Source organism: Selaginella moellendorffii, unplaced genomic scaffold (genome assembly GCF_000143415.4).
Source record: "Selaginella moellendorffii unplaced genomic scaffold, v1.0 SELMOscaffold_19, whole genome shotgun sequence".
Taxonomy (NCBI): Eukaryota; Viridiplantae; Streptophyta; class Lycopodiopsida; order Selaginellales; family Selaginellaceae; genus Selaginella; species Selaginella moellendorffii.
The window spans coordinates 1480792-1506525 of record NW_003314280.1 but is presented as its reverse complement, the minus strand read 5'-3'; the positions used below and the strand labels follow the sequence as shown (position 1 = coordinate 1506525).

At 47.4% G+C, this 25734-nt stretch overlaps 8 protein-coding genes and 1 non-coding gene across 12 annotated transcripts; 6 read left to right on the top strand and 3 right to left on the bottom strand.

Annotated features, from left to right (window-relative positions):
• Positions 1 to 7876: 7876 nt before the first annotated feature.
• LOC9651526 (mavicyanin) lies at positions 7877 to 9171 on the bottom strand. Its single transcript, XM_002972296.2, has 2 exons — positions 8877 to 9171; positions 7877 to 8516 (listed from the first exon to the last, which is right to left on the bottom strand). Exons 1-2 carry the CDS (start codon positions 9055 to 9057, stop codon positions 8095 to 8097), a joined length of 603 nt encoding a protein of 200 aa, XP_002972342.2. The 5' UTR covers positions 9058 to 9171; the 3' UTR covers positions 7877 to 8094.
• A 243-nt stretch (positions 9172 to 9414) lies between these two features.
• LOC9650850 (heterogeneous nuclear ribonucleoprotein 1) lies at positions 9415 to 11488 on the top strand. Of its 3 annotated transcripts, none has more exons than XM_024677380.1 (3): positions 9415 to 9882; positions 9939 to 11073; positions 11217 to 11488. In XM_024677380.1, exons 1-3 carry the CDS (start codon positions 9661 to 9663, stop codon positions 11231 to 11233), a joined length of 1374 nt encoding a protein of 457 aa, XP_024533148.1. In that variant the 5' UTR covers positions 9415 to 9660; the 3' UTR covers positions 11234 to 11488. The 3 variants fall into 3 exon arrangements, with proteins under 3 accessions (XP_024533148.1, XP_024533146.1, XP_024533145.1); XM_024677378.1 differs by having other exon boundaries at positions 9939 to 11103; XM_024677377.1 differs by having other exon boundaries at positions 9939 to 11437.
• A 66-nt stretch (positions 11489 to 11554) lies between these two features.
• On the bottom strand, positions 11555 to 12155 carry LOC9651525 (40S ribosomal protein S25-4). Its single transcript, XM_002972295.2, has 3 exons — positions 12010 to 12155; positions 11813 to 11947; positions 11555 to 11751 (listed from the first exon to the last, which is right to left on the bottom strand). Exons 1-3 carry the CDS (start codon positions 12085 to 12087, stop codon positions 11638 to 11640), a joined length of 327 nt encoding a protein of 108 aa, XP_002972341.1. The 5' UTR covers positions 12088 to 12155; the 3' UTR covers positions 11555 to 11637.
• Positions 12156 to 12230: 75 nt separating this feature from the next.
• LOC9651524 (40S ribosomal protein S15) lies at positions 12231 to 12974 on the top strand. Its single transcript, XM_002972504.2, has 4 exons — positions 12231 to 12429; positions 12480 to 12537; positions 12599 to 12733; positions 12798 to 12974. Exons 1-4 carry the CDS (start codon positions 12278 to 12280, stop codon positions 12909 to 12911), a joined length of 459 nt encoding a protein of 152 aa, XP_002972550.1. The 5' UTR covers positions 12231 to 12277; the 3' UTR covers positions 12912 to 12974.
• Positions 12975 to 13061: 87 nt separating this feature from the next.
• On the top strand, positions 13062 to 15562 carry LOC9651523 (serine carboxypeptidase-like 42). 2 transcript variants are annotated; one of them, XM_002972503.2, is made up of 10 exons: positions 13062 to 13688; positions 13775 to 13882; positions 13950 to 14045; positions 14153 to 14245; positions 14316 to 14404; positions 14459 to 14740; positions 14800 to 14933; positions 14991 to 15083; positions 15141 to 15258; positions 15319 to 15562. In XM_002972503.2, the coding sequence occupies exons 1-10, from the start codon at positions 13223 to 13225 to the stop codon at positions 15460 to 15462; spliced, it is 1623 nt and encodes a 540-aa protein (XP_002972549.2). In that variant the 5' UTR covers positions 13062 to 13222; the 3' UTR covers positions 15463 to 15562. The 2 variants fall into 2 exon arrangements, with proteins under 2 accessions (XP_002972549.2, XP_024533142.1); XM_024677374.1 differs by having other exon boundaries at positions 14800 to 15083.
• A 5453-nt stretch (positions 15563 to 21015) lies between these two features.
• Positions 21016 to 22196, top strand: LOC9650849 (F-box/kelch-repeat protein At1g16250). Its single transcript, XM_024677383.1, has one exon. It carries the CDS (start codon positions 21035 to 21037, stop codon positions 22052 to 22054), a length of 1020 nt encoding a protein of 339 aa, XP_024533151.1. The 5' UTR covers positions 21016 to 21034; the 3' UTR covers positions 22055 to 22196.
• Positions 22197 to 22561: 365 nt separating this feature from the next.
• Positions 22562 to 22633, top strand: TRNAP-UGG. Its single transcript has one exon. It is a non-coding gene; the product is annotated as a tRNA-Pro (tRNA).
• Positions 22634 to 22897: 264 nt separating this feature from the next.
• LOC112347130 (pentatricopeptide repeat-containing protein At4g02750-like) lies at positions 22898 to 24499 on the top strand. Its single transcript, XM_024677480.1, has one exon. It carries the CDS (start codon positions 22898 to 22900, stop codon positions 24497 to 24499), a length of 1602 nt encoding a protein of 533 aa, XP_024533248.1.
• A 67-nt stretch (positions 24500 to 24566) lies between these two features.
• On the bottom strand, positions 24567 to 25729 carry LOC9651521 (rubisco accumulation factor 1.1, chloroplastic). Its single transcript, XM_024677386.1, has 4 exons — positions 25300 to 25729; positions 25048 to 25167; positions 24897 to 24998; positions 24567 to 24849 (listed from the first exon to the last, which is right to left on the bottom strand). The coding sequence occupies exons 1-4, from the start codon at positions 25705 to 25707 to the stop codon at positions 24685 to 24687; spliced, it is 795 nt and encodes a 264-aa protein (XP_024533154.1). The 5' UTR covers positions 25708 to 25729; the 3' UTR covers positions 24567 to 24684.
• Between the last annotated feature and the right edge of the window lie 5 nt (positions 25730 to 25734).

Below are 25734 nucleotides of genomic sequence, written 5' to 3'. Positions count from 1 at the left end.
CTAGAGGTATTGAACAGTGTAACTCTTGCGTTGTGGACACGCGATTTGACAACCTTCGTAAGTTGGCGTTATATGGACACTGGAAGGTGGATGCCATCGCCAATCTCTCCCAGTCTCACCTATGTTTTGAGGCTTGCGCTCCAATGAATTGACAGTGAACACAAGATGACCATGGACAGTCTCTTTTCTTTGTTAATCTGGAGACAATACAACTATTTCTTCATGTGGATCTTGACTATTCTTCTTTGGTTTTTTTTCTTTGTTAAATCTTACTGATTGATTTGTGTTACAATCATTTGTGCCCACAAATAAATCATTTGTGCCCGGAGGTGTCACCAACAAGATCCCACACCCCCCAACATGGTTTCCCAGTGATGTGGAGCTCTTGAATCGCGGTGGAGTACGCTGCTCCCCATTGGTCCCATGGAGAGCTTCGAGGGAGAGCTTTGTGAGGGAGCCAACAGCAGTGACTGCTAACTTCCATCTGGTCATCACCATCCTTGCTATACTCAAGCACAACAGTGAGTTCCTTGAGGCAGCTGGGAGCCTTGTACTTGGCACGGTGGAGAATGCTGGAGATTATATCCTGCTCGTCTGTGTCATCATCCACCTCCACGCTTTGCCCTCCAACCTATAATGAAAATTGCGCCCGCCAACTTCTAGGCTTAAAAACTTTTAAGCTGCTGGTCGAAATGCATCTCAGCTCACGGCAAGCAATGTGGATTTTTGAGGCAAGGAAGACTGATCTATAAAGATTCCTTCTTTCTTTGCAGATCACAAGCGATCTTGCCATGAAATCACTTTGATTATTTAGGGTTTAGGAAGAAGAAATTCACATAAGAAAAGTTCTGTCAACTTCAAGGTCTAGGCGAAGCACAAGCGTCAAAGGCCACGAAAGTCCACGTATGACGCGCTATTCACAAGAAGACTTTGAACTAGTCGCGTTATCCGCGTATGTATTGTAGGTCAACAGAGTCTATATAAATGATAAAATCGCCCAAACTTCCATTATACTTGAGAGCTCGAGAAATAGATATCTTGGCAGCGAACACATCCCTATACACGCAGGATCACGAAAATGTTGCTATTTGGCGGAGAGGTAGTGCCAACCCAGAGGAGCGGCTTGCTTCTTCTTCTTCTTTCTCTATTCCTGCTGCTTGCGATCTGGATCCCAGGCGGCGGTTGTAGCAGCGGTGTAGATTCATCCTATGAGGTCACCCAATACGGGTATGAAGCTCCTGGATCGATCCAGCGGATGATCCAGCCAGCGATTGGGTCGATTGGACGACGGTGGCTACTGGAGCAATCCAAATCCAGCAAGGAAACGATCACGCTCTCGCACGAGGCGATCGCTGGGATCGTGGTGGGACTGTTCTTCGCGATTGCCTTAGTGGTTCTTGCGGTCTATGTGTGCCGGACGCGCAAGTACATCGAGCAGCGGCAGGAGGCGTCGCTGGCGAGAAGGAGAGCGACGGAGCTAGGCGGGGCGGGGGTGGATCTCGAGGCCGGTGGCGCTGACGGCTATTCAGAGGAGGGCAGCAGCAGTGGCGGCCGCTCCTTCATGCCCACTCCACAAAGACCTCTGTTTCCATCCAGCACTGGAAGATGAAGAAAGAAACTATTCGATTGGAGCCATAGACTAGAGCAATGTAAAGATACTTGATTTTTCTTGCGAATCAGCGTTGTATACAATTAATTTATGATTGTCAATTCGAGGGGAGGTACACCTCCTAATTTACAAATAACATATATATTTCATTATTTGCCACATTTAGGGTTTGGTTTAAGCATAAAGACCTTGCTCTATAAAATGCCACAATTTCAGCACGTTGATGGCACACAATTCTAAGACTGTCGATATCACCCAAGAACTGGAGAGCCCTTCAGCACAAGAGCTTTCAAGAAGTCCACAAGCCAGCTCTGTATAGATCAGGGCATCCCAGTGAATTCTAAACCATGGATCATTCCTAAACGTCCAGAATCTGAAAATGAAGCGAAGTTAACCAATCGATTCCTGAAGCAAGATCGCCATGTTTCTCGTGCTTGATCAAAATCCCAAGCCAACTCGTTTTTTGCTCTTGATCAGTATCCCAACTCTATGTGCTAGTGAAAAGGACAAGGGCGATTGGATTTATTCTTACCCCCTAAGCGATGGGATTTAACAACTTTCTGCAAAAGTAGCAAGTCAAGCATGAAGTGTCTAAGCAGATTGACGAGGTGAAGGGGAACCTCCTTGGGAAGTATCTGAGCTTTCTTGACAACTCACAGGATAATGCAAACCAGACACAACCAGGTTTCAAGTTTTTTACTTGTTGTTTTCTTTGATCTTGATATTAGGATTCAAAGGGTTTGTATCAAGGATTCTAAAGCCACCATCAAAACATATTCCAAGGCTTGTTGCGAGCAGCGAGACTCTCTGCTCTACACAATGATGATGAGAGGTTAAGCTCATTTTTGATAAAATATCACACACAAGGACATCCTGTGCTGGAGACTGGAACTCGATTCTGATGGCCTTTGTAAAGCACAGGAGTGTCTATCTGGTAAACCAGAACAAGATACAAAGATCAGGAACTTGCTACAATTCTTCATGGCCGCTTATTGGTAGCCACAAAACACATTGCTGGCTGCATGGCCCGAAGAGAGCAGTCTCATTCTGGGATGGGAAGTCAAGTGCCAAGCGCTAGCGATTTGGAGAAGACTGCCACGGAATTGGAGAAGATTGCCACGGAATTGGAGAAGACCCTGGTAGTTTAGGGCCGAGTCTTGCACTGGTGTGAACTTGATAATTGAAAGGCTCATGCTCAGCCCCCCAATCCCTTCCTGCAAACATATAATGTGGTAATGCGGACGTGGCAAGACTTTTATAGCAATCAAAATGTAATTGGCACACTTTTAAGATTATGGGGATAAAAAAAGTGCAAAAAAAATTAGTAAATATATAATAAAGCTACACATGGCAAGTGATTTGTGCTTGTAGGCTTGGGGAAAAATAAAATTCAAAATAAAATTTTATCATGAAATAATTTTCAATTCTTGATTTTGATCTATATAATGTCTGTAATTAGCGATTGGCAGGTGATGAAATGCCCTGAGAACACGGGAATACAGACAGGTACATGATGAAATGTAAGAACTCACAAAAACATGGAATATATTTATATAAATTCCTTTTTAAGAGAATCCTTGAGAATATTTTTAGCATTGCATTATTTAAATATTTTTTATAGTATTTCATACCACATGGATTGAGTTTGGATGTCACCTCCAAATCCCAAAAGAACTTTGAGTTCAAATCCACTTACAGGTTAGGGTTTTTGTTGTCCTCAATTGTGCCCCTTTGGCTCCTCTCCTCTCAAACCAGCAGCAATGCTATGAGGTTACAGTGCCATAAGTGATCAAGTGTGTCAATGCGTCTCTTGTAGCCCAAGTGAGTCAGTCAGGTGAGTCAGGTCAAGGGGCCAGGCATCCATCATCCTCAGCATCCAGATGGTTGGGAGAAAGCTCCTTTGCATGGGACAGTGGGATGGGAAGCATTCCAATTCCAAAGTAGGGATGACAGTGGATTATTACAGCAGTGTGCCATTGCTGCGTATGCATGTGAGTGAGTGAACCAACCGTGTCAAGGACTCCAATGGAAGATATCTTGCTAGAAGAAGATGAAAATGATGAAGAAGAGAAGGATGAAGGCATTTGACAACAGGTTAATGCTGTCCGAAGGAAGGCCATTCATGGGATTAAAAGGAAGGCACCACATCGAAATGCCAAGTACACAAAAGCTGATTTCAAGCGGAAGCTGAATGAATTTGCAAGTTTGGCACCATTGCAACTTTGTGAGAAGGATGTAAATGGCATTGCGAGGTGGACATGAAAGTTTTGTGGGTATCATGGCTCCAATTCAGCAACGAGAGTGCAAACTCATATCATCTGCCTGCGATGTAGAGGTACCATGTTATGCTCACACTGTTTGTCTTTATGGAGGAATGCAAAAGCAATCCTAGAGAGGATTGACCATGTCTATACTGCAAAGAGGGACCATTTTTGGGTAGCAAAGGAACACAAGACAGAAATGAAATAGGATAGAGCTTCTCATGCTCATGAAATGGATGAGGCAGATGAAATAATGTCCAGTCTATTTTGTACACCTCCGTGATCCTTAGTGGCAGCAGAAGAGTTGACAACACTAGTTACTTGGCCTGAGCATACAAGGAGGCACTCCCAGAATTCTGCAGCAGACTAGACTCTCGTTGCATATGCTAGATGTTCTGCCAGTTTTGATTTGATCATGGCTAGACAGTTCTACTCCTGATTGCAATATTGCTATTACGAGTGGACTCAATGGCTGAAGAATGAGCACCCTAGGGAGATGTGACCACATTCCACACCCCCAACCCAGTACCAAAAACGCCTTGAGCCATCAAATGGTAGCCGCCAACCGCTCCATCAGCAATCGAGAGCAAGAAACAGGAACAAAGAAAGGAAAAATAACAAGCCATAAACCTGCACTCTGATACCATAAAGATAAAAAACAAGTATATATTCATGAGTCTTTCATGCTCTATATACAAGCTATTTCTGATTGTTGCGTGATTCCTGGAGATCTGAGCAGATCAACAATTGCTAGCTTCCAGTGTATTGCTTCATCTATTGATACTCCACTCGGTATCTTTTGACAATGTCAACACACCCTCCTGTGCCATGAACCTCTGCTCCATCAGCTTCCAGCCCTTGATTGCCCTTGAGGTCTTGAACCTGTTCTTCTTCTCGTTGTTTTTCTGCTCCATCAGATTCCAGTCCTTTTGCTTCCAGCCCTTGATCGCCCTCGAGGCCTTCAACCTGTTCTTCTTCTTGTTGCAACAGGCCTTCAACCTGTTCTTCTTCTTGTTGCAACAGGCCTTCAACGTGTTCTACCCGTTGCTCCAGGCCCAGTCCCTGTTCTTCTCGTTCCTCTAATCCCCTCTTCCCATCTCGTTCTTCTAATCCCTGCTCGGGGTCTGATCTTGAGGGAAGCAAACGACAGCAAGCTAACGTACCTCTTATAGCTTTGCAAATTCTCTTGCGGCAAAGTGGAGCGATGCTCCAAATCCAACGCTCCTAAAAATTCCAACGCTGAGAATTCAAATTCCCATTATACCTTGGGAAATTAAACATTGATTGTCATCCGAGTGATATTTCAAACTCGATCGAGCAAATCCCTTGTTCCAATCCATCCAATCTCACACACTGCTCGCATTTCCATCGCAGCAATGGAAAGACTTCGACAAGCAGGCCGCAGAGCGCCGCAAGGAGGACGAATGGCGAGGAAAGAGGAAGAGCGATGGAAGAGAAGAATCCCTGACGTGGAAGCGAGCGCCCAATCCGCGTAGCTCACATTGCCCATGCTGGGATTGCTCCATCCCCCGACGTGGCGACTTACAACCAGCTCTGATCGATGGCTTGTGCGATCTCGAGCAGGCCCGGCGCTTCATGGCGACATGAGCGCGTTGTCACCTACAGCATCAACGGCGGCTCGAGGTGTTACAAATATACCAGGCTAGTCATGACGTTGATGTTCAATAAAAACTTGACAAAGGTCACGCATCGCCACTAATAGAGCCAGTGATGCCGTTTCTCTCGTGCGAAAGAAATGCGACGAGCAAGTCGAACAGCACCCAGAAGCATTCGTAGCCTGGCTTCAGCGCCAGCAGTCCCCAGTTCGCCACAGCTTGGCTGCAGTGAATCACGATCTCTTCGACTTGACGAACTCCAAGTAAATCCTTGAGAACCATCACGTTGGGCGGTGTGGGATCTTACGTAGAGATGAACAGTCACATCCTTGACACCTCCAGGCACGAATGACTGCAACACAGATCGATCAGCAAGAAAGAAAAGGAAAAAACCGGAGAGTCTCTAGGTTGCCAAACAAATTAGATAAGAGGTCATCTTGTGTTCGCTGTTAAAACGGTGGAGGGCGAGCATCGGGACCAGAGGTGAGAACTGAGAGAGCTTGGCAATGGCTTCCAGTGTCCAATTAGCGCCATCTTACGAAGATTGTCGCATCGCTTGTCAACAACACAAGAGTTGTAAAAGTAAGCTGTGCTCAAATCCTCGGAACGCAGCCGGATGCTCACTGGAAAATGTTGTCCAGCGTCCCTCAGCTCCTCTACTCACCTCGAAGTCAGAGTGGAGGCGAGAGACAGCCCAGCGCAGCTCCCGCCATCACTTGCACACCAGCGAGCACTGGACGAGCTGCCGCGATCGCCTACTCTGCTCAAGATGTCCACCAGGGAGCCCTTGCTAATCAAATGAGAAAATGGGCGCGCGTTGCAAATCTTTTGCTAAACATTAAACACTGGTTAGTTAGCCCAGAGCCATCAATTTCTAAAGCATTACTATTTTGAAAGCAGTTGGTTCCAAGACAAGGTGCTAGGCTTTATAACCTGGAAATTTTTGTAGCATCACAGAAAAGGTCTCTCTTTCCAGTGATCTTGGTTCTCTATCGAGAACGTGATGATTTTCCTCAAGTCATGCAGCATGCTTTTGCTGCTTCTCCTGGTTTCTACTGTCAGTTGTGATGGATCTCAGGAGGTTTTGGATCGAAATGCAGGGGCTTTTGGAGATGCCAAGAACTTTGGCTTTAGAATTCCCAAGAGCACGGTCGATTTCTTCTGTTGGAGGCCATGGCTGAGAAGGCCCTGGTGGTTTCCAAATCGTTTGTGCCCTCCTAATGCACCTCCTTATTGTTACAAATCCCCACCACCACCGGTTGAATCACCACCACCGCCGGTTGAGTCGCCACCACACCATCACAAATCTCCACCACCGCCAGTTGAATCGCCACCACCTCCTTACCATTACAAGTCTCCACCACCACCACCATATGAGTACAAATCCCCACCACCATGCGAAAAATCCCCGCCACCACCCACCTCCCCAGCCACCCAAGTCTCCGCCGCCACCACCACCACCGAAATGCGAGAAGTCTCCACCGCCACCCAAGTCTCCGCCACCACCACTACCACCGAAATGTGAGAAGTCTCCACCACCACCACTGCCAAAATGTGAGAAATCCCCACCGCCACCCCCACCAAAATGTGAGAAATGTACACCATCGCCAGCTTCATACAAGTATACATCTCCACCACCACCCCAGTCTCCACCTCCATCGCCACCGTATAAATGTACACCATCGCCAGCTCCACACAAGTATACATCTCCACCACCACCCCTGTCTCCACCTCCATTGCCACCGTATAAATATGAGTCGCCACCACCACCACCACCAAAATGTGAGAGATGTACACCATTGCCAGCTCCATACAAGTATACATCTCCACCACCACCCCAGTCTCCACCTCCATCGCCACCGTATAAATATGAGTCGCCACCACCACCACCATATGAGTACAAATCCCCACCACCATGCGAAAAATCCCCGCCACCACATCACCACCACCGCAAATCCCCACCTCCACCATCGCCACCACTCTACTGGTACCAATCTCCACCGCCACCATCACCAACCTACAGTAAAGAGTAAATTTGTGTCCTCTGAAAATTTCTTTTTGTCTCAGCTAAGTAAAATGCATAATAATTAAATAAAGCTCAACTTATAATTAAGAATATGCTTCATATGTTGGATAGAATCTTCAAAGCAATATGGTAGATAATGGATTTTCTCTTCTCTTGAAATGCTAGGGGTAACGCTTCCTTCTGTTCTTGCAGGATCTTGCAATGAAATCCTCAAGAGAAGCAGCATCAAGGCTGCCTGGATGGAACACACTTTTCTTCGCCAGATCTTCGAAGATGTCGCAGCGAAGTCTATGTTCGCAGCATGAAACTCCAGAAAGGGTTTGAGAATAAGTTTACGGGTTTAAAAAATAAATAAAGTTAAGGGTTAAAGGACTAAAGCAGATTTTACTCATTGACTTAAACCAAAAAGGACATAAGAAATCTAAGGCATACTATCAAATGTGAATATGAATCAATCAATCCAATGCTCGCTTCGCTCTCCCCCTCCTTGTCGATCGTGGTATTTACACCGCCAGTAGTAAAAAAACTCTTCTTCCACCATCCCTTCCTTCTTCCTTCCAGTCGAACGATCGATCGATCAGATCATATCAGGGCCGCGACAATCACGAGCAGCGAAGAGCCCGCGAAGACACGAGTCATGGTGGCGCCACCGGCGGCTGGAGCGATTGCTGGCGCTCCTCCGGGCGAAGAAGCGGGCGAGATCTCGTCCGACGCTCCCACTGGCGCCGGCATCACCTCCCCGCCAGCGGATGGAGCCGGCGCCGGCGATGGCGATGGAGCCCGGCTGTGGCGCCCGCGGCGCTCCACCACCATGATCCCGAACTTCTGGCCCTGGTTGCAGTGGCTCGTCTCCCCGCAGATGAACCAGTGAGGCCCCGCGGAGGAGAGATGGACGATGCTCTCGCCGTCCTTGTAGCTCGCCATGGGATTGGAGTTGTGGCACGCCTCGAAATCCTGGCGATTCACCTTGAGTACCGTGTGAGCATCGGATGGGTACTTGAACACTGCAAGAAACAGTGTGTTAGAGCTCGCGGTTGTAGAAATCCAAGCCCCATTTCGAGCACACAAGCGAAGCAGCCATTCAATCGCTACAAGCCATGCAAGATGATCATCACACCACGCAAACAAGATGCTAGAGCTCGCGATCAAGGACATCCAAATGATATTTCAAGCGACAATCACCCTATCGAGCACAATCCTTGTTCCAATCCATCCAAAATCCAATCAATCTCACGCTTTAGCAAGCGCCGCGGCGAGCAGCGATGGAAAGATTTTGAGAAGCAGGCCGCAGAGTGCCGCAAGGAAGAGGAATGCCGAGGAAGAGTGACGGGGAGGGTTAGGGCAGCAAGACAAGAGATCCATACCCAGCGAATCCCCGACGTGGAAGCGATGCTTGAGCGCCCAATCCGCGTAGCTCACATTGCTCATGCTGGGATCACTCCATCCCACCTCATCGCCGACAATGTACCTCGTCGCCGACGCGACCGAGCAGCAGCACAGCACAGCCATCGCCGCGGCAAGGATCATCTTCCCTACCCTTGCCATTCCTTCGCACACTAGGGGAAGTCGATCGATCCAATCTCTGGAAAAGAGAGCAAGATCCAATCTCTGGAAAGAGGGCAAATTCACTGCGCTAGAATCACAGCTCTATGAGAACCTTACAAGCTCGCGTGGAGCGTCTAGTTATATAGCGCGGTGCGTGTAGCCGTTAGACTAGTAACCCCGTGACTGGCCAGGCTCGGGACAAGGCTCGGCCTCCGAGCCTGGCCCTCGTGCTTTGTAGCCGTTTGATATGGCCGTTAGATTGACGGTACGGACCCGGGTTTGACTGGGGGAATATGCCCAAGAAGTACGGGCGGGCCAAAATCCCCCGTTTATACGGATTAGGGCTAGGGTTTACTAGTCGCATGGGATCTCCTCCGATCAGCGCCATCGCCCTCGCTCTCGCTCTCGCCGGCCGACCCCGCGATCGATCTCAGCAGCAGCGGTAGCGCTTCTCCTATGGTGCGCGCGATCGCCGCCAGGTACTGCTGTCACTGCTGGGTTCTGGGAGCTTCGCGGGAGGAAGTAGCTTAGGGTATTTCCGATTGCCAAGCTTCGGGTAGCAGCAGCGGCGGCGCGGCAGCGGCGGACAGGAGGAGGAGGGGGATGGATTCCGATCAGGGAAAGATCTTCGTTGGCGGCGTGTCTTGGGAGACCACAGACGAGAAGCTCAAGGAGTACTTCCAGAGCTATGGCGATGTGGTGGAGGCGATGATCATGAAAGACAGGACGACGGGGCGTGGCCGCGGCTTTGGCTTCGTCGTGTTTGCGGATCCCGACGTTGCTGACCGAGTTGTACAAGACAAGCACAGCATCAATGGGAAACTGGTAAGCTCCTCTCACCGCTGCCTAGACAATGTAGCTTAGTGTGTCTTCTTCTTTAGGTGGAGGCCAAAAAAGCAGTGCCTAGGGACGAGCACCAAAATGCCGTCAAGCCGGGTGGCCCGGGAGGAGCCACTTCGCCCGCTAGTAGCACGACTAGGACCAAGAAGATTTTTGTAGGGGGGCTAGCACCGAACGTCTCAGAGGAGGAGTTCAAGCAGTACTTCGAGCAGTTTGGCAACATCACCGATATCGTGGTCATGTACGACCATGCAACGCAAAGGCCCCGGGGCTTCGGCTTCATCACCTTCGACTCCGAAGAGGCTGTGGACAGTGTCCTCCAGAAGACGTTCCACGAGCTCAAGGACAAGATGGTGGAAGTGAAGCGAGCGGTTCCAAAGGATGCCTCGGCCGCTGCTCGGAGCCCGACTGCTGGATACGCCGGACCCCGAGGTCCCTTTGGCTACGGACAGGGATTTGCGGCGCCTTACGCCTACGGACCAGCAAGGGGCGCGTACCCGTCCTACGCTGCTGCTGGGTATGGAGCTGCCGGGTATGGATATGGCTACGCTGGCTACGGTGGCGGTGCTCCTTACGGGGCCACTCCTGGAGCAGCAGCATATGGAGCGGGAACGGGCTACGCTGCAGGCTCTGGAGCAGGATCTTACGGCCCTGGGAGGAACGCTGGCTGGGCCGCGGCTCCGAGCTATGGAGGAAACTCTCCTGGCTATGGTGGCAACGGCGGTAACATGAGCGGCTACGGTGCTACGAGCTGGGGGAATGCTGGAGGGGCACAGGGCTCGACAGGGAGTGGGAGCTACGGTGGCTATGGGTATGGAGGTGGCGAAGGTGGCTATCCTCCGGGCGGTGCCGCTGCTGGAAGCTACGGTGGCCCTCCCAGTGCCGCCGGGAGCTACGGCGGTGGCGGACGAAGTAGCGGTGGTGGTGGTGGCTACAACAATGCCGGCGGTGGTGGTGGATACGCTCCGGCCTCTGGGAACGCAGGCGGCTATGGTGACGGGTATGGTGGCTACCCGGAGAACACTTGGAGGGCCGATGCGTATGGAAACGCTGCTCCCGGTGGGACGCCCGGCGGGGGGTATGGGATGGGGGCGGCTTCGTCGTCCCCGGCTCCGGAGGGCGGTGCGAATGGATCATACGGAGGCTATGGTGCCGCGAGCAGGCAGTCACAACGAGGTGACTTTTTTTACGAGTGATGTGATAAGAGTAGGCCTTTTCTCTCCCTCTCTCGCGCGCTGCTTCCTTTTTTTTTTCCTCAGCTGCTAGGATCTTTGAGAGGCGGGAGTTTGTGGACTGATGGAAACGTTTTGTTGTTGCAGGAGTCACTGCTCAATGAGAGGGAGAGGTTGTGGTGTTTTTTTGCTCTCGTTTCGTTTCTGTGAGTTCTCGTACCATGGTGGTGAGTGTCTTTTCTACGTAGGTCTAGAGCTAGAGGACACAGAGGAAGTGTTTGTGTCGAGAGCTTGGTGTGCTTTAGAACGCTTTAGCTTGTAGAGAAGGTAGTGTCAAAAGTGAAGAGGCTCGAAGGAAAATTTTGATACGCATTACTGTAACAAGGTTAAGAAATGGCACGACAGCAGCTTTAGCGTCATAAAGCTAGTCAATAATGTCAAAGAACGTTGACCTCCATTGACTAACATTGACCAACCATGGTATCTATCTCGCAAAAAAACTTAGCTTTGATCAAGAAAGAAAATGGAGTACACGATGAGCTCTTCCTTATCAAAAACAACGGAGCGCTCAAGTGTTAGTCGCTCTCGTGTAGATCTGCTGCGAGGCGTGAACTGAGACGGAGCGAATCACGCCCTTGGCAGTGAGCTCCTTGATCGCGCGACGAGCAAGAGATCCAGTTATCTGGCAGAACAAACACCGAGTTGGGAGTAAGAAAAGAATTGGAACATTTTCTAGAACCCACCCTCAATCGATCCGAGAGCACCGATGGAGTGATGAGCTTGTACTTGGGAACCTCCGCCATGAGCTTATCGAAGGTCGCCTGATCGAAGAGGACCATGTTGTTGACCTTCTCCTTTTGCTTCCCCTTGCTCCATTTCTAGAATGCCGAGAAAAAAGAGACTCTGGAAATCAATCGAATCGATCGCAGGGGGCGCTTACCTTCTTCTTTTGCTTGCCACCGCCGCCGCTCTTGGCGGGCTTCGCAGCGGGCGCGGCCTTCTCCTTCTTGGGCGCCATTCCTCTTTCCCTCGCCTCGCCGCCGCGGAAGAACCCTAATTCCTAGAAAACCCTTGATCTCAATCGTTCGTTCGGGACAATATAGGGCCGATCCTGATCGTCCGTGTAAAATTTCGACGGCTGGGGCTACTTAGGGTGTTTCTAGGGTTTCTGTTGCGGAGGCGCCGGACAGGAGAGAGAGAGAGGAGCGATGGCGGACACCGAGGATGTGGGCGCTGGCTCCGTTCAGCCGAAGAAGCGTACATTCAAGAAGTTCTCCTTCCGCGGGGTGGATCTCGATGCGCTGCTCGACATGTCGAATGACGCGCTCGTGGAGCTCTTCCACGCTCGCGCCAGGAGAAGGTCAGTTCGTAATATCGCTCGAGAAATGAAGTTTCCTCGCGAATCTACAGGTTCCAGAGGGGTTTGAAGAGGAAGCCGATGGCGCTCATCAAGAAGCTCCGCAAGGCGGTAAGTTCATCGATCTTTTCTTTGTTTCTCTTTTCTTATTGATTCCTTGTGTCTTGCGTAGAAACGTGAGGCCCCGGCTGGTGAGAAGCCCGAGCCAGTGCGAACGCATCTCCGGAGCATGATCATCGTCCCAGAGATGATTGGCAGCATCATTGGCGTCTACAACGGCAAGACGTTCAACCAGGTGGAGATCAAGGTGAGCGAGCGTCTTGTCTGCGTGCTTCTCGTGTTCTAAACTTCTCTCGCCTCTGGTGACGCAGCCCGAGATGATCGGACACTACCTGGGAGAGTTCTCCATCTCGTACAAGCCAGTCAAGCACGGGCGTCCCGGTATCGGTGCCACACACTCGTCCAGGTTTATTCCTCTCAAGTAGAGGCTGAAAGGAGGATGTTTTTGTAACGCTGTTTTGAGCTATATGCTAAGTTGATTCTCTAAAGCCATGCCTCGAAAGGTTCTTGGGATCGGTAACGCGCAAAGTGGAGGGGAATTTCTGGTGAAAGTGTGATTCTTCCACAAAAAGCTGGCTCCTTTCTTCCTTTTATTATTCGTTTTCCAATTGTGGCGTTACAACAAGAGCAAGCTTCGTGAAGCAATCGCCTAAAACGCAAGGAAACAATAATAGTTTTACGTGCTCGTTCTCGCTCCCCAGGATTTTGCGAGGTAACGATTACTCACGTTTACAAGATGAAAAGGATTCACCGCGTTCTTGTTGTGCAACTTGGTGGAGTAGTACCAACGTACCAGCAGTTTATCTTGTGCTCCCACTCAAATCACACGAAAAAAGCCGTTCTTTACCGCGGGCTTTTAGATCACGTCTTGTTCATGACAACTTTTGGCTTCCCTGCGCTTCCCTTTATTTACTCTCTAGCCTCTCCTTGGTCGAGAGTTGTCTGTCGGCCAATTTTGATAATGCAGTTCCTCGTCAATCTGTGCTGCTGCTGCTGCTGCTTGGGATTTCTGGCTGGATTCGTCGCTGGAGCTCCAGCCTCTGATCTTGTCAAAGATCTCCCAGGCCAGCCCGACGTTTCGTTCAAGCAGTATGCCGGATACGTGACAATTGACCAGCGATCGGGCAAGGCACTGTTCTACTACTTTGTCGAGGCAGAGGAGGATCCCACGAGCAAGCCCCTCTCGCTCTGGCTCAATGGAGGTAAAGCAATCAAAGTCGAGAACTTTCATCCATCTCGTTCCTCTTCTTTGGTATCCAAATGGTTTCCTCGTCCTCTAATTTCTCAGGACCCGGATGCTCGTCGCTCGGAGGTGGTGCGTTCACGGAGCTCGGCCCTTTCTACCCGGACTCCAAATCGGATGGCCTGGTCAGGAATTCTAAGGCCTGGAACAAAGGTATCATATATAGATTCGATCGCATTCTTGTGCAAACTTTTGAGAGTAAGATTGGTCCTTTTGATAGCATCAAACGTCTTGTTCGTGGATTCGCCCATCGGGGTTGGATGGTCATACTCCAACACCAGCTCGGACTACCAAACTTACAACGATGAAAAGACGTGTGAGTCCCCACGCACTATCTCTTAACGCTTTGTGCGGTCAATCTTTTCTTCTTCTTTTACTTTTTCTTGTCTTGGTGGCTAAAAAAGTTGGCGTGCTGTATAACAGCCAGAGATCTGGTCAAATTTTTGCATGGATGGTTTATTAAATTCCCCGAGTACAGACACAGGGAATTTTACATCACGGGAGAAAGCTACGCTGGTAAAATCTATAATTCTCTATTTATTTGAAATACTTTCTTTCTTATATCTATTAATAATCTGATAAACAGGGCATTACGTTCCCCAGCTGGCCGTTCGTTTGCTAAATCACAACAAGCTAGCAAAGAAGAGCCATCAGTTTAATCTCAAAGGACTTGCTGTAAGTATATTATTTTTTCTGTAATGTTTTGCTAATTTTGTTTTTGCTATACAGATTGGTAATCCGGCACTGAATAGCGCAATCGACGATGAGGCCACCTACGACTATTACTGGTCACACGGTTTGATCTCGGACAAGACCTACCAGGGGATCGTCCACAATTGTAACTGGCACGACTACGATTACTCAGGGCTCAACCACAACGTTAGCGTTGAGTGCGTCAAATATATCAGTCAAACGAACACCGAAGTGGGTCAAAACGTCGATCCGTACGACGTCCTCCTCGACGCATGCCTGCCCGAGGCAGTCCACCAGGAGTTCCGCTTAAGAAAGATGGTGAGAATTCTACATTTCCTAAAAGCAAAGCTTTGATAATTCTCTAACTCTCGATTCAGAAATCCCAAAGGAGCATAGGAGTTGATATTTGCATCACGAGAGAGCGAACCAGGTACTTTCGAAGGCCGGAAGTCCAGAGGGCCTTGCACGCCAACACCACAGGGCTGCCGTACGAGTGGTCAAACTGTGAGGGGTACGGGCATCTCCTTGTTTTGCTTTCTAGACTTAGCTTGTTTTGCGGGATTGGTAGGCCTCTCTTCTATGATAACGGAAATCTCAACATTGACATGGTCACTGTGCTGGAAAATTTGCTGGTTCAAGGCCTCCGGATTTTCATTTACAGGTATAAAAAAAGAAAGAAAAGTAAGGCTTTTTTTTTGTAATTTTCTTACTTTCGTAGCGGAGATGCGGACTCGGTGGTACCATTTCTGGGGACCCGGACGATAATCGACAGCATTGTCAACAGGCTCAGGCTCAAAACATTGGTTCCATACTCCGCATGGTATTCTCAAAGCCAGGTAAGCTATTCTTACTTGATAGTCAAAATATCCTTCCACCACCTTTTTTACGACTCGCAGGTGGCTGGGTGGACGCAAGTTACTGGAAACTTGACCTTTGCCACGGTCAAAGGCGCCGGACACATGGTTCCGTATGCTCAGCCCATGCGAGCCCTGGTCATGTTTCAAGCGTTCGTGAACAACAAAAACCTTCCACGCCAGTAGCGATGACTACGCGAATTCTTTTTTTCTGATGTGGTTTCATAAAAAAAAAATGGAACCATGTATCATCTCCTAACCGTTTTCCTCCACTCGTTGACTAATCGATCACGATAACACAGTTTGTTCTCGTTTTGCCTGGAAGATTCCCGCCATTGGAACGGGCCTACACATTTCCTTTCCAATGGGAAGATAAAATTCCTTTATATGCCTTTGTAGATCCCCGATGCGAGGCTCCAGTTTAGTTTTGCTTGAGATAGCCGCTGGAGCTCCCATCTCGGACCAAATCTTCCAGGCCAGCCATGGGTTCCATTCAAGCACTATGCCGAGAATTCGAGCAAGGCGCTGTTTTACTACTTTGTGGAGGCTGTGAGCAATCACGATACCAAGCCCCTGACGATTTGGCTGAATGGAGGTACGAGATCTTTTCCCCGCGAACAAACCTCCCTGGTTTGAGTCCAAGTCCCGGGTGTTCATCGGTGGGAATTGGTGCCTTCACGGAGCTCGGACCTTTTCATCCAGGTCCCAAATCCGATGGGCTTGTTAGAAACGAGCATCAAGGTTAGAATTGGAGAGTGGAAAGATCGATTTTGTTATTTTCGATATCTTGGCAGTGTCGAATATGTTGTTCGTGGATGCACCTGTTGGAGTTGGATGGGCTTACTCGCACAAAGTAGAAAAACACGATGACGAGAAGACATGTATGTTTTCTTATATTTCAAACCTCTTTGTGATCTTTTACACCAGCGAGAGATCTGGTTGTGTTCTTGCAAACTTGGTTTGTAAGATTTCCGGTATAAGAACGCAACCCCAGGTGAAAGCTACGCAGGTGTACAAAATCTTGTTAAAACTCTTCAAAGATTCATATATATTTACGTGGAACAGGACACTATGTTCCTCAACTCGCAGCTCATCTCCTCGACCACAACAAACAAAAAGCTTCCACGTTCAATCTCAAAGGAATAGCTGTAAGTTGGATACCAACACACCAAAATCAAAGTCTTTTATCATTTAACTCCCAGATTGGCAATCCAATCCTCGACATTCTCCTCAACTCAAAGGCAACTTTGGCCTCATCTCTGACAAAACTTATCAAATTCTTGGGGAGAGCTACAAATGGATGAGCTTTGCCGACTAAATGCACAAAGAGCATAGAGTCAATCAGGCTGCTGCCAAGTACAGTAATGTCAATCTCTATGACATCCCAGGGTGGCAATTGCCTACTGGCAGTAATCATATGTTGGGTGAGGAGTGTTGGAGGGGAAAGGCAATATATAGGAGGGATAATGGTTGGAAGTGTCGCTAATCACTTGAAATATTAATTTAGTTTCCATCGTGTTATTCTTTGTTTTGCATATAGCTTGGGTCTAAACCCAAGTTTTATACTATGTTATATATTAAACCAGTGATATGTAAAAATTATGTTAGACTTTGTTAAAAGAGTTGATGCTCATAAAGGATTTAAGTGCATATAATCATTTCAATGGGTCGACTCATATATATTAGTAATATAACAGGTTTGACTAAAATAGGTTAACAATCCATGTTTACTATCTCTAACAAAATTTAATTAAAATTCTATCAGACATCAGTGACTAATGGTTCATAGACTTTTTATTTTCTTAAATTTCATATATAATCGTAAGAAGAAATCAATAGAGTTATTTAGATTATTTTCACATTTTGCATTGCTCTCATCTTCTGTGGTAACCAAGGGAATAGTGGCAAATTGCTACTCAAGACTTCCAAACCCTCAGCCATCTCCATCTTCTTAATAAGCTCAAAGCTCTCTTAGAGGTATGACAACCTCATGCTCCTCAAACTCTAGAACATTCATCATTTCCACAAGTGACACTACCAAGGAACTCCTCAAGATACAAGATTGTATCTTCTCTTCTAGACCTAGGACAATTGCTAGTAAGAACTTTGGGTGTGGAGCTAAGATGGTCTTGGCCACCTATGGCAATCATTGGAGGAACTTTTGGAAGTTATGCACCCTAGAGCTCCTCATACAACAAGCTATATTATGTGGTTTTTCAAAATTTAACTTTATGAAAATATTAAGTGAGAGAAATAAGACTTCCAATATGAGAAAACTATATAGAAAAAAATTACATCATCTAATTTAGTGTATAGTTTTTGTAAATTTTGAATAGTTTTGTAATAATTTCATAATAGTGCTTCATTTAGTTTTGATATGTTTTCATTATTTAGTTTATATTATAGTGTCCTTGTATAGTTTTTAATACTCATTTTTTAGAAAAAAATATGATTTTTTTAAAAAACAATTATACAAACAAATATATGTGTTATATCACAAATCCCACTAGTATTCTCTCAATGTAGCCTATCAATATCCTCTCTAGAGTGTAATTAGAGACCAGATTCTCCTCCATTTGGAATGAGATTCCAAACACACAAAAAAAAAAAGTGACCTACATGTTGCATATAGTAATGTTTGGTTTGCTTAATAGTAATTTTATTATTACTTATTAATCTAATTGATCAAACATGGTTTTTAATTATAAGCATGTTTGTAATTTATAAACACAAGATTAATCTATATCAACCATTAGATGATAGAATAAAAAAGAATATACTAAAAAGGGTTTAAAAAAGTTTATAATTTATAAACATGTTTATAAATTATAAATACAAGATTAATCTAAATGAATAACAAACATTAAATGGTACAATATCCTAGAAAATTCAAACATATTCTAAATATATCCCAGTCCCCTTATAGATTTGCTTAAGCAAAAATCTTACCTTTAAGTGATGTTGCTTTAAAGCTAATGACAGTGCCATAGCCACAATGGCTAAAGCTAGGGCTGGCAACCAACGACGACCATGGCCAACAGCTAGTGGCCAAAACCACCAATAGTCAATGGTAGTAGCCATGGCCAATAGAACCCTAGGTTCATCTTTTAAGTTAGTATAAGTAGAAATTTTTTAAAGTGTTGAATTATATGTTAAAGTATTTTAGAAAGCCTAACTATATAAGAAAAGTATTACATAGATTGGAATGCTTAAATAGAATATATAGATAGAATATTTGGAAACATAGAGAACAAAATAGAAAAAAATAAATTGGTATAGAATGTGGTGTGGGAGACCACTATAATCTATATGAATAATCAGATAGTGTATAACTTTTAGAAAACTATTTAAATAACCACTTGGAACAATGTATTAAATGAACTATAATCTATATACAAAACTATACATTATCTATAAAAATATATGAAAAACCATATAAATGGTGCTTTAGAGTTTGAAAAAACCATATATCTGAAATTAAGTACCAAAATTTACCACATAGATAACTATACACCAATTTGAATTTAATACACAAAATCCCAAAACAATTTGGGTTGTTATATAATTTCTAAGCAAGTCTATATATTTTAATAAGTTTGGAAGGTTGAGATGTTAATGCTCTTGAAAGAACTCTTAAGTTACCTGATAAATCCTATAAAGCTAATGTCCAAGCTCTTGGATCTCACTTTCAACTTTATGATAAAGATGATGATGAATAGAAAGAAGGGTCTAGCAGGCACACACTTTCAAGCACAATGCCTTTCTGCAATAACAATAGTGTTAGTGATCACAAACACATTCATAATGGCTGGAAGGAACATTCTAGCTGACTTTTGCTTGTATTTAAGATGGATGGCCAAATTAATAACCAGGTTAGCAACAATAAATCTTTGAAAAAGTAATTCAAAGTTAAATTCTGATGTCACTAATACCATGAACACCATGCTCATTATTGTCTCCTAGCTGTGCAGTATATTGGCTAAGATGACAAAATGATCTTTATGGAAAGACAGGTGAATAATGGCTCCAAAATCAGTCACAAAAGAGTTAATTACCATGACATTGTTGCAAGTCTTAGTTTTAACCTTGGCAACACAAACTTCATATAACATCATCCATAATGAATTATAGGTTTTGAAGATTTAAAATCCTCTAACTATTATTGAATGTCTTTTATTTTCAACCTGTATTCAGACTCATCATGGTTAAATTTGTTGCAATAACCAGAAGACAACTTCTTCTCGGAGTCCTTTTTGGACTCTATGTCTCTCTCCTTCACTTTGGAAAACTTCCTTCAAAACTTTGTTGTTGTTCTTCTTAACTTAGAAGAGATTCTTGCAAACAAGGCTTGATCAAATTTAAAATGGAAAATCCAAACATCCTTCTGATCTCACCCTCAACAAGAATTACACCATCAATGAGCTCTGGAAGAAGCTGTATGAGAAGCACAAGCAATAGATGCATGTCTTGATTGGCCATCTCTATATGGAGATGGGGTCTATAAGCTTTAGCTTAGTTGTGCCATACTTGCCATCATGGAGGAAATCATCATGTAATCTAACATGAATCGTTATTGTGTCCTTGTCCTCACGCCAACTCCAACTATCCACCTTCTGATACTCTGCATCAGCTTCTGGCTTCAGCTTGTGTCCGTTGACAATTCCCCAAACTCCCTTGCCTTTGAGGATGGGGACCTCCAGCTTGAGAAGTTTCCAGATCCATCAAAAATTGAAATGGAACAGCCATTAGAGAAAGTGAAGGTGGTAGCATTTCTATCCTTTCGATCCTGCTCCAATAAACAAAGAGCCAGAAATGAGAGCAAAGAATGAATAGGATATTTTTTAGAATGGAAACTAGAAACAACTAGAACCAGGACAAGCGAGCAATCACAAGCAAGAGGCTTGTTTCCAATGAAGCGAGTACAGTTGCCTTGATCCTGGACTTTAGCTCCTTCAAGCTCCCAGATCACTTCTTGTTTGAAACAAGAAAGAACCAACAAAAAAGAACCATTAGCTATTTACTAGCTACATCCAGGAATTTCTCCTGAAATTGCTGCTGAATGTGGCCCTCGATCTCCATGATTCAAGGCACCTATCACATCTTGGATTTCAGCTCCAATAGTGTCTACAATTTTCGTCAGACTCCCTTCCAATAATGTTTTGCTGTTCCATAGCTATTGTTGAAGGAGGTGAATGGTTTCTCTGTTGTCCAAGTTTTGATAAGGATTCTTAAAAGTCCTTGGCACAGGCAATGATTTCTCAAGACAAAGCTACTACTTCATGAGATCTTTTGATGTTGTGTGTGGCTTGAAACACCGAAAGCATTCTTTTCTTGAAGAGAGGAAGCAATGGCTTATACCAGATCCTTCTCCAGCTTGTGTGGCATAATGCCGATGTCAATGTAAGGAGCTGAGAGTCGGAGGCGATCAGGTGCCTGCATTTAACGAATGCTTCGCTCGATGGCGTACAGATCCCTCCCAGGAGTACCGACAACTTTTGCAAGTTAATAGTTTACCAAAGTAGTTTCAAAGATGATGGGCAATCCTTTTGGTGCGGCATCTTGCTGCTTTCCAAGGGAGGTAGAAGCTCGCTCAAAACTTGCACTAGAACTAGAGATGGAAAGAAGTGTTTAGATCAGACTACCAGACAAATGCCTGTTTTGGGCATCCAATAAAACTTAAAAAGAATGATAACTTTAGATGCCGCTAGCGCTTCTGCCAATGACTATTTGAATGGCTAACCTTGGACTTGGGGCGGCTATGGCGACGACGCTCATCCCCGGCCTGGACGACGACGCCGCGTACCAGTGCCTCCTGCGAGTGACGCTCCCATCCCACGGCCAAATGCGCCAGGTGAGCAGAGCGTGGAGGAATCTCGTCTCCAGCGCCAAGTTCTACGACGATCGCTCCGCCCAGGGCTTGGACGAGGAGTGGCTTGTCGCGACGGTGATGCTCAGGCAAGAGACTCTGATCATGGCGTTCAATCCCAATAGCGCCAAGAAAGCATGGATGATACTTCCTTCTCCGCCGCAGCACATCCACGGCATTGCGGGATTCGAGTGCAAGGCTCTCGGCGGCAAGCTCTATCTTCTCGGGGGATGGAGGGGCAAGAAACTGGTGAGCGTCTTCGATTCACACACGAACCGATGGAGCGCCGCGGCGCCTATGCTGTGTCCTCGAGCGCACTGTGCGTCCGCGGCTATGGAGGGTCGGCTCTACGTAGTTGGTGGTAACTTAATGGGGAAGGGATTGGACGCCGAGGTATACGATCCGGTGGAGGACCGATGGGAACCTCTCCCACAATCGCCATCGCCGGAGACCATAGCCTTTCACATCGCCATCGTCGTCGATCGCACCAAGATGGCTGTTTTCTCACGCGGTGGCGTCGGAGCTACGCTTGTTTTCTCAGCACGAGATCTTTCCTGGGAAGTGGCGGACACTGGATTGCCGGGGCGCCGCTGCTTTGTGCACTCCAACCGGATCTACGAGGCCGACATGGCTGGATCGTTGATGTGGAGATACGAGCGTGGCAAGAACATGTGGGAGGCGCTCCGGCTGACGAATGCTTCTTCCAGCGATGACAGGTTCTTCTTCCGCACTGTGAGCTGCCAGAAGAACATCTGGGCAGTCTCCATGAATTGCAAGGTTGTGACTGTGATCCAAGTTCCCAGCGATGGCGGCTTGGAAGCCAAGGTGGTGGCAGTTCACAAGCTCAGCGTGCCTTTTAGCGACGATCCATTGGTGCTCAGAACCTTCGACGTCGACATTCTTCGAGCTTGATGTCTATGTATCAGCTACTTCTCTACAAGGATGTCGGGTGAAGACATCTTGCCTTTGAGCTTAATTTTTATGCATTCTAAAGTTAAAGGATGTATGCGATCCCGATTCACAGCCTCCTCTTCTGGATGGCATTGTTTCATAACTCAGAATCCCTTGGTGCTCAGCTCCTTCAATGTCTAGGTTCTTCGAGTTTGATATATATATATATATATATATATACATGGTAAAAATTGATAAATTGAGTTACATTTTGTCTATAAATTATAAGATGAAGGCCTATTGGAATACTACCAGCTTGCTCACGAATTTGACTGAGAAGATCTTTCATGCTTCAGAATGATTATTTTCCCACTGGATGGCCTTCAGAACACGAGCATTTTGGAGGGGATCCAGTTGCCCAAAATTTAGAGCTAGAAACTAAATGAGCCAGTCATCACACCGAAGAATCACCGGCAAACAATGATAGTGCCGCGTTTATTAATCATTAATCCCTTTCGTTAATGTAAAGGGCATTTGGTCTAGTGGTATGATTCTCGCTTTGGGTGCGAGAGGTCGTGAGTTCGATTCTCGCAATGCCCCAACTTGTGTTTTGAGAATTAGCTTATGACTTATGAACGCTTGCAGCAATCCACGACGAGGTGTCGTGGAACTTCCTCGAGAACGGAGATCCTCTTCGGTTTTTAGACGCTATGCTCGGACCAGCTCGCAGAGGGCGAACGTAGGCATCGACATTCTCATGCCCAACACTGGATTGGCCTCCTAACCGCTGCTTCAAGCTTTTCATCGCCTCCATACCCATGGCGCTGAGGAACTCAAGAGCTGGAAGCCGCCGAATCGCAGTCAATGGGTGATGACCAATTGCGAAAGGAGCAGCGATACCTCGCAAATCTCGTGCGACGATGTGGCAATCACAGGGAAGCGCGGCGGATCCACGAGCTCATCCTGGCGAGCAAGCACCGGCAATGCACAGTCTTGTGCAATCTCTTGCTATCACTGTATGCCCGGTTTGGGCATCTTGTCGAGGCGATCAACGTCTTTCACTCGATCCAGGACCCCAATGTCTTCTCCTGGAATATCCTCTTACGCGTCTTGTGCGAAGACAACCGGGTTGCCGAGGCGAGGAAAACCTTCGATTCTCTTGAGGAGAGGGATGTTGTGACCTGGACGACAATGGTGAGCGCATATGCCCGCATTGGGCATATTGACGAGGCAAAGTTTCTCTTCACGAGAATGCCGCGGCGCAACGAGGTCTCGTGGAACGCCATGCTCGCATGCTACAACCGCTGCGAGGATTTCATCGCTTGCCGGGGATTCTTCGATGTGATGCCCGCCTGGGATCTCGTCGCCATGAACTCGATCATCACTGCCACTGCTCGCGACGTCCAGGCAGTGAAGGAGCTCTTCGATGTAATGCCGGAGCGCGATGCGATCTCCTGGACCGTGCTCTTTGAGGGCTTCGCTAGGGGCCGAGACGTGCACCACGCCACCCAAGTCTTTCTTCGGATGCCACAGCGCGATGTTGTGTCATGCACGAACATGTTTCGTCTCTACGTGTTCTACGAGCGCCGCGATCTTGCCGTGGAGACCTTTGAGAGCATGCCCGAGAGGGACACAGTGGCTTGGAACGCAATGCTTGGACTCCATAGCGATCTGGAGCAAGCGACTGCGTTGTTCGCCCGGATACCCGTCAAGGATATGTCATCCTGGACGACGATGTCACAGATTAGAGCGCAGCTTGGAAGCTTAGACCAGTCCAGAGAAATGTTTGATCGTGTGCCGCAGCGGGATCTTACCTCCTGGAACGCCATGATTTGCGCGTATGCCCAGGTTGGGCATATCCAGGAAGCGAGGAGGCTCTTCAGCCAGATGCCCGAGAAGACGTCCGTGGCATGGACGGCACTCTTTGGCGCCGCGGTGAAATCTGGAGGAATGAGTGAAGCGCGAGAGATGTTCTTTGAGATGGAAATGCCCCGCGATTCGGCTGCTTGGAACGCGATCCTCCCCGCATTTGCCGATCATCCGGGAGATCCCGAATGCGGCGCCGAGAGGATCTTCGGGATGCTGGCAGCGATGCTCCTCGAGGGCCACACACCCAACGAGGCATCGTTCGTGGCGGTGCTTAGCGTGTGCGCGGACGGAGGCCTGGTGCGCAATTCGATCGAGTGTTTTGCGTCCATGGTGGCGGATCATGGCGTGAGGCCCGTCAAGGATCACTACAGCAGCGTTGTGGATGTTCTCGCGCGGGCTGGGAGGCTGGGGGACGCCGAGGAGCTCATCCACGCCATGCCATTCTTTCCAGATCACATCTCCTGGGCTTCGTTCCTCGCGGCTTGCAAGGTCCACGCCGCGGTGGATCAGGGCGCTCGAGCAGCGCACAACATGATCCACCTCACGAGCCACGACTCCGCTCCATACGCCCTCCTGGCCAGCACCTACACGGTCTAGCAGCACTCCCACAAATCTTGAAGTAAAAGAGTATGAGTAATAAACTTTTGTACGAGAGAGACAATGCTGGATGAAACCGAAGATCCGGTTGGTGTTGTGTTTGTGTTGTTCTAAAGATCCTGGCGAGTTTGCAACTTTTCGGTGGCAATTACACAATCGAGCTATCCTCATATCATTCCTGTTACTTACACGTTTTGCAGGAGCTTGGAGATTTTCTCAACAGCAGCCTCGGAGACTGCAAACTCGAGCGCTCGCTGCGCAAGGCTTTGCTTCTCGTCGGCCTGTGAGCTCTCCTTCGCGGCTCTGTAGTGCATCAACGCGAGGCAGTCACCGGGTAACGGACTAAAGCCCTGCATAGAAGTATCAGCAGCAATGTCACGTAAACTTGTGCTAGCACCTCACGAAGCTCGGCCCGCCGTTCGTGCTGCTTGATCGCTCGAGCAAGTTCTTCGGCACCTTTGGTATCCAGCCCCTTTTCGACTACATATTCGGCCGCTGCCTATACTCGCAGGTAAAAGAGAAATGAGAAAACCAAGAGATCCATGTACCTTGCGCTGCTTGCTTGACAAAATTCTGAGCTCGTAGAGACTGCATACGTGCGTCTCGTTGCTTTCCAAGGCAGATAAAAGCTCGCTCGAAGCTTGCGCTAGAACTAGAGAGTCATACACCTGTATCGATGGAAACAAGAGTTTAGATCAATGGAAGAAGACTATCAAACAAATGCCTGTTCTGGGCATATGCGGTGATCCACGAGAACTAGAACGTAACAAGAGAAACAAAGATGGGGAGTTTTTTCTTACTTTCGAGGCGACTACCATGGCGGTTTGCAAGTGTGCTGTGACGAGCGCGACATCGTAGAGCTGCTCTGCGGTAAATCCCATTTGCTGGAGCTCCCAGATGGTCTTTGCCCTCGTGTGCCACGATCCCATACCATTCCTCAAGCTCTCCATCATGCTCTCCACCACTTCCTCGCTCTTCCTCGATTGCTCATCCCTGGCCCTGCTCGATCCATATCCCAGATTGGGGGGCTTGAAGCTCCCCAACCCGGGCGGGCTAATTTCCACTCTCCTCCTGCCGCCGCTAGCGCCTCCGCCAATGCTGCCACGAATGCTACTCACTTGCTTGTGATCGGGCCTGCGATTCGGCGGCTTCCAAGGATTGAAATCCAGATTGGCGCCTCTCGCAAGGAGCGTAAATTGGGTAGCCATTGGCTGTTTCTTAGGGTTCTTGAGTTC

What these genes read in the sequence shown, in the direction of transcription:
- LOC9651526 (XM_002972296.2), bottom strand. Translation starts at nt 9,057, where the DNA reads ATGGCAAGGGTAGGGAAGATGATCCTTGCCGCGGCGATGGCTGTGCTG. An exon ending in CCACGTCGGGGATTCGCTGG is followed by an intron (nt 8,517 to 8,876) that starts GTATGGATCTCT and finishes TGTTTCTTGCAG; the next exon opens with TGTTCAAGTACCCATCCGAT.
- LOC9650850 (XM_024677378.1), top strand. Translation starts at nt 9,661, where the DNA reads ATGGATTCCGATCAGGGAAAGATCTTCGTTGGCGGCGTGTCTTGGGAG. An exon ending in ACAGCATCAATGGGAAACTG is followed by an intron (nt 9,883 to 9,938) that starts GTAAGCTCCTCT and finishes CTTCTTCTTTAG; the next exon opens with GTGGAGGCCAAAAAAGCAGT.
- LOC9651525 (XM_002972295.2), bottom strand. Translation starts at nt 12,087, where the DNA reads ATGGCGCCCAAGAAGGAGAAGGCCGCGCCCGCTGCGAAGCCCGCCAAG. An exon ending in GTGGCAAGCAAAAGAAGAAG is followed by an intron (nt 11,948 to 12,009) that starts GTAAGCGCCCCC and finishes TCGGCATTCTAG; the next exon opens with AAATGGAGCAAGGGGAAGCA. An exon ending in TGCTCTCGGATCGATTGAGG is followed by an intron (nt 11,752 to 11,812) that starts GTGGGTTCTAGA and finishes TTGTTCTGCCAG; the next exon opens with ATAACTGGATCTCTTGCTCG.
- LOC9651524 (XM_002972504.2), top strand. Translation starts at nt 12,278, where the DNA reads ATGGCGGACACCGAGGATGTGGGCGCTGGCTCCGTTCAGCCGAAGAAG. An exon ending in CACGCTCGCGCCAGGAGAAG is followed by an intron (nt 12,430 to 12,479) that starts GTCAGTTCGTAA and finishes GCGAATCTACAG; the next exon opens with GTTCCAGAGGGGTTTGAAGA. An exon ending in TCAACCAGGTGGAGATCAAG is followed by an intron (nt 12,734 to 12,797) that starts GTGAGCGAGCGT and finishes CTGGTGACGCAG; the next exon opens with CCCGAGATGATCGGACACTA.
- LOC9651523 (XM_024677374.1), top strand. Translation starts at nt 13,223, where the DNA reads ATGAAAAGGATTCACCGCGTTCTTGTTGTGCAACTTGGTGGAGTAGTA. An exon ending in CTCCGGATTTTCATTTACAG is followed by an intron (nt 15,084 to 15,140) that starts GTATAAAAAAAG and finishes TTACTTTCGTAG; the next exon opens with CGGAGATGCGGACTCGGTGG. An exon ending in CATGGTATTCTCAAAGCCAG is followed by an intron (nt 15,259 to 15,318) that starts GTAAGCTATTCT and finishes TACGACTCGCAG; the next exon opens with GTGGCTGGGTGGACGCAAGT.
- LOC9650849 (XM_024677383.1), top strand. Translation starts at nt 21,035, where the DNA reads ATGGCGACGACGCTCATCCCCGGCCTGGACGACGACGCCGCGTACCAG.
- LOC112347130 (XM_024677480.1), top strand. Translation starts at nt 22,898, where the DNA reads ATGGGTGATGACCAATTGCGAAAGGAGCAGCGATACCTCGCAAATCTC.
- LOC9651521 (XM_024677386.1), bottom strand. Translation starts at nt 25,707, where the DNA reads ATGGCTACCCAATTTACGCTCCTTGCGAGAGGCGCCAATCTGGATTTC. An exon ending in CCATGGTAGTCGCCTCGAAA is followed by an intron (nt 25,168 to 25,299) that starts GTAAGAAAAAAC and finishes CCATCGATACAG; the next exon opens with GTGTATGACTCTCTAGTTCT. An exon ending in TGTCAAGCAAGCAGCGCAAG is followed by an intron (nt 24,999 to 25,047) that starts GTACATGGATCT and finishes CTGCGAGTATAG; the next exon opens with GCAGCGGCCGAATATGTAGT.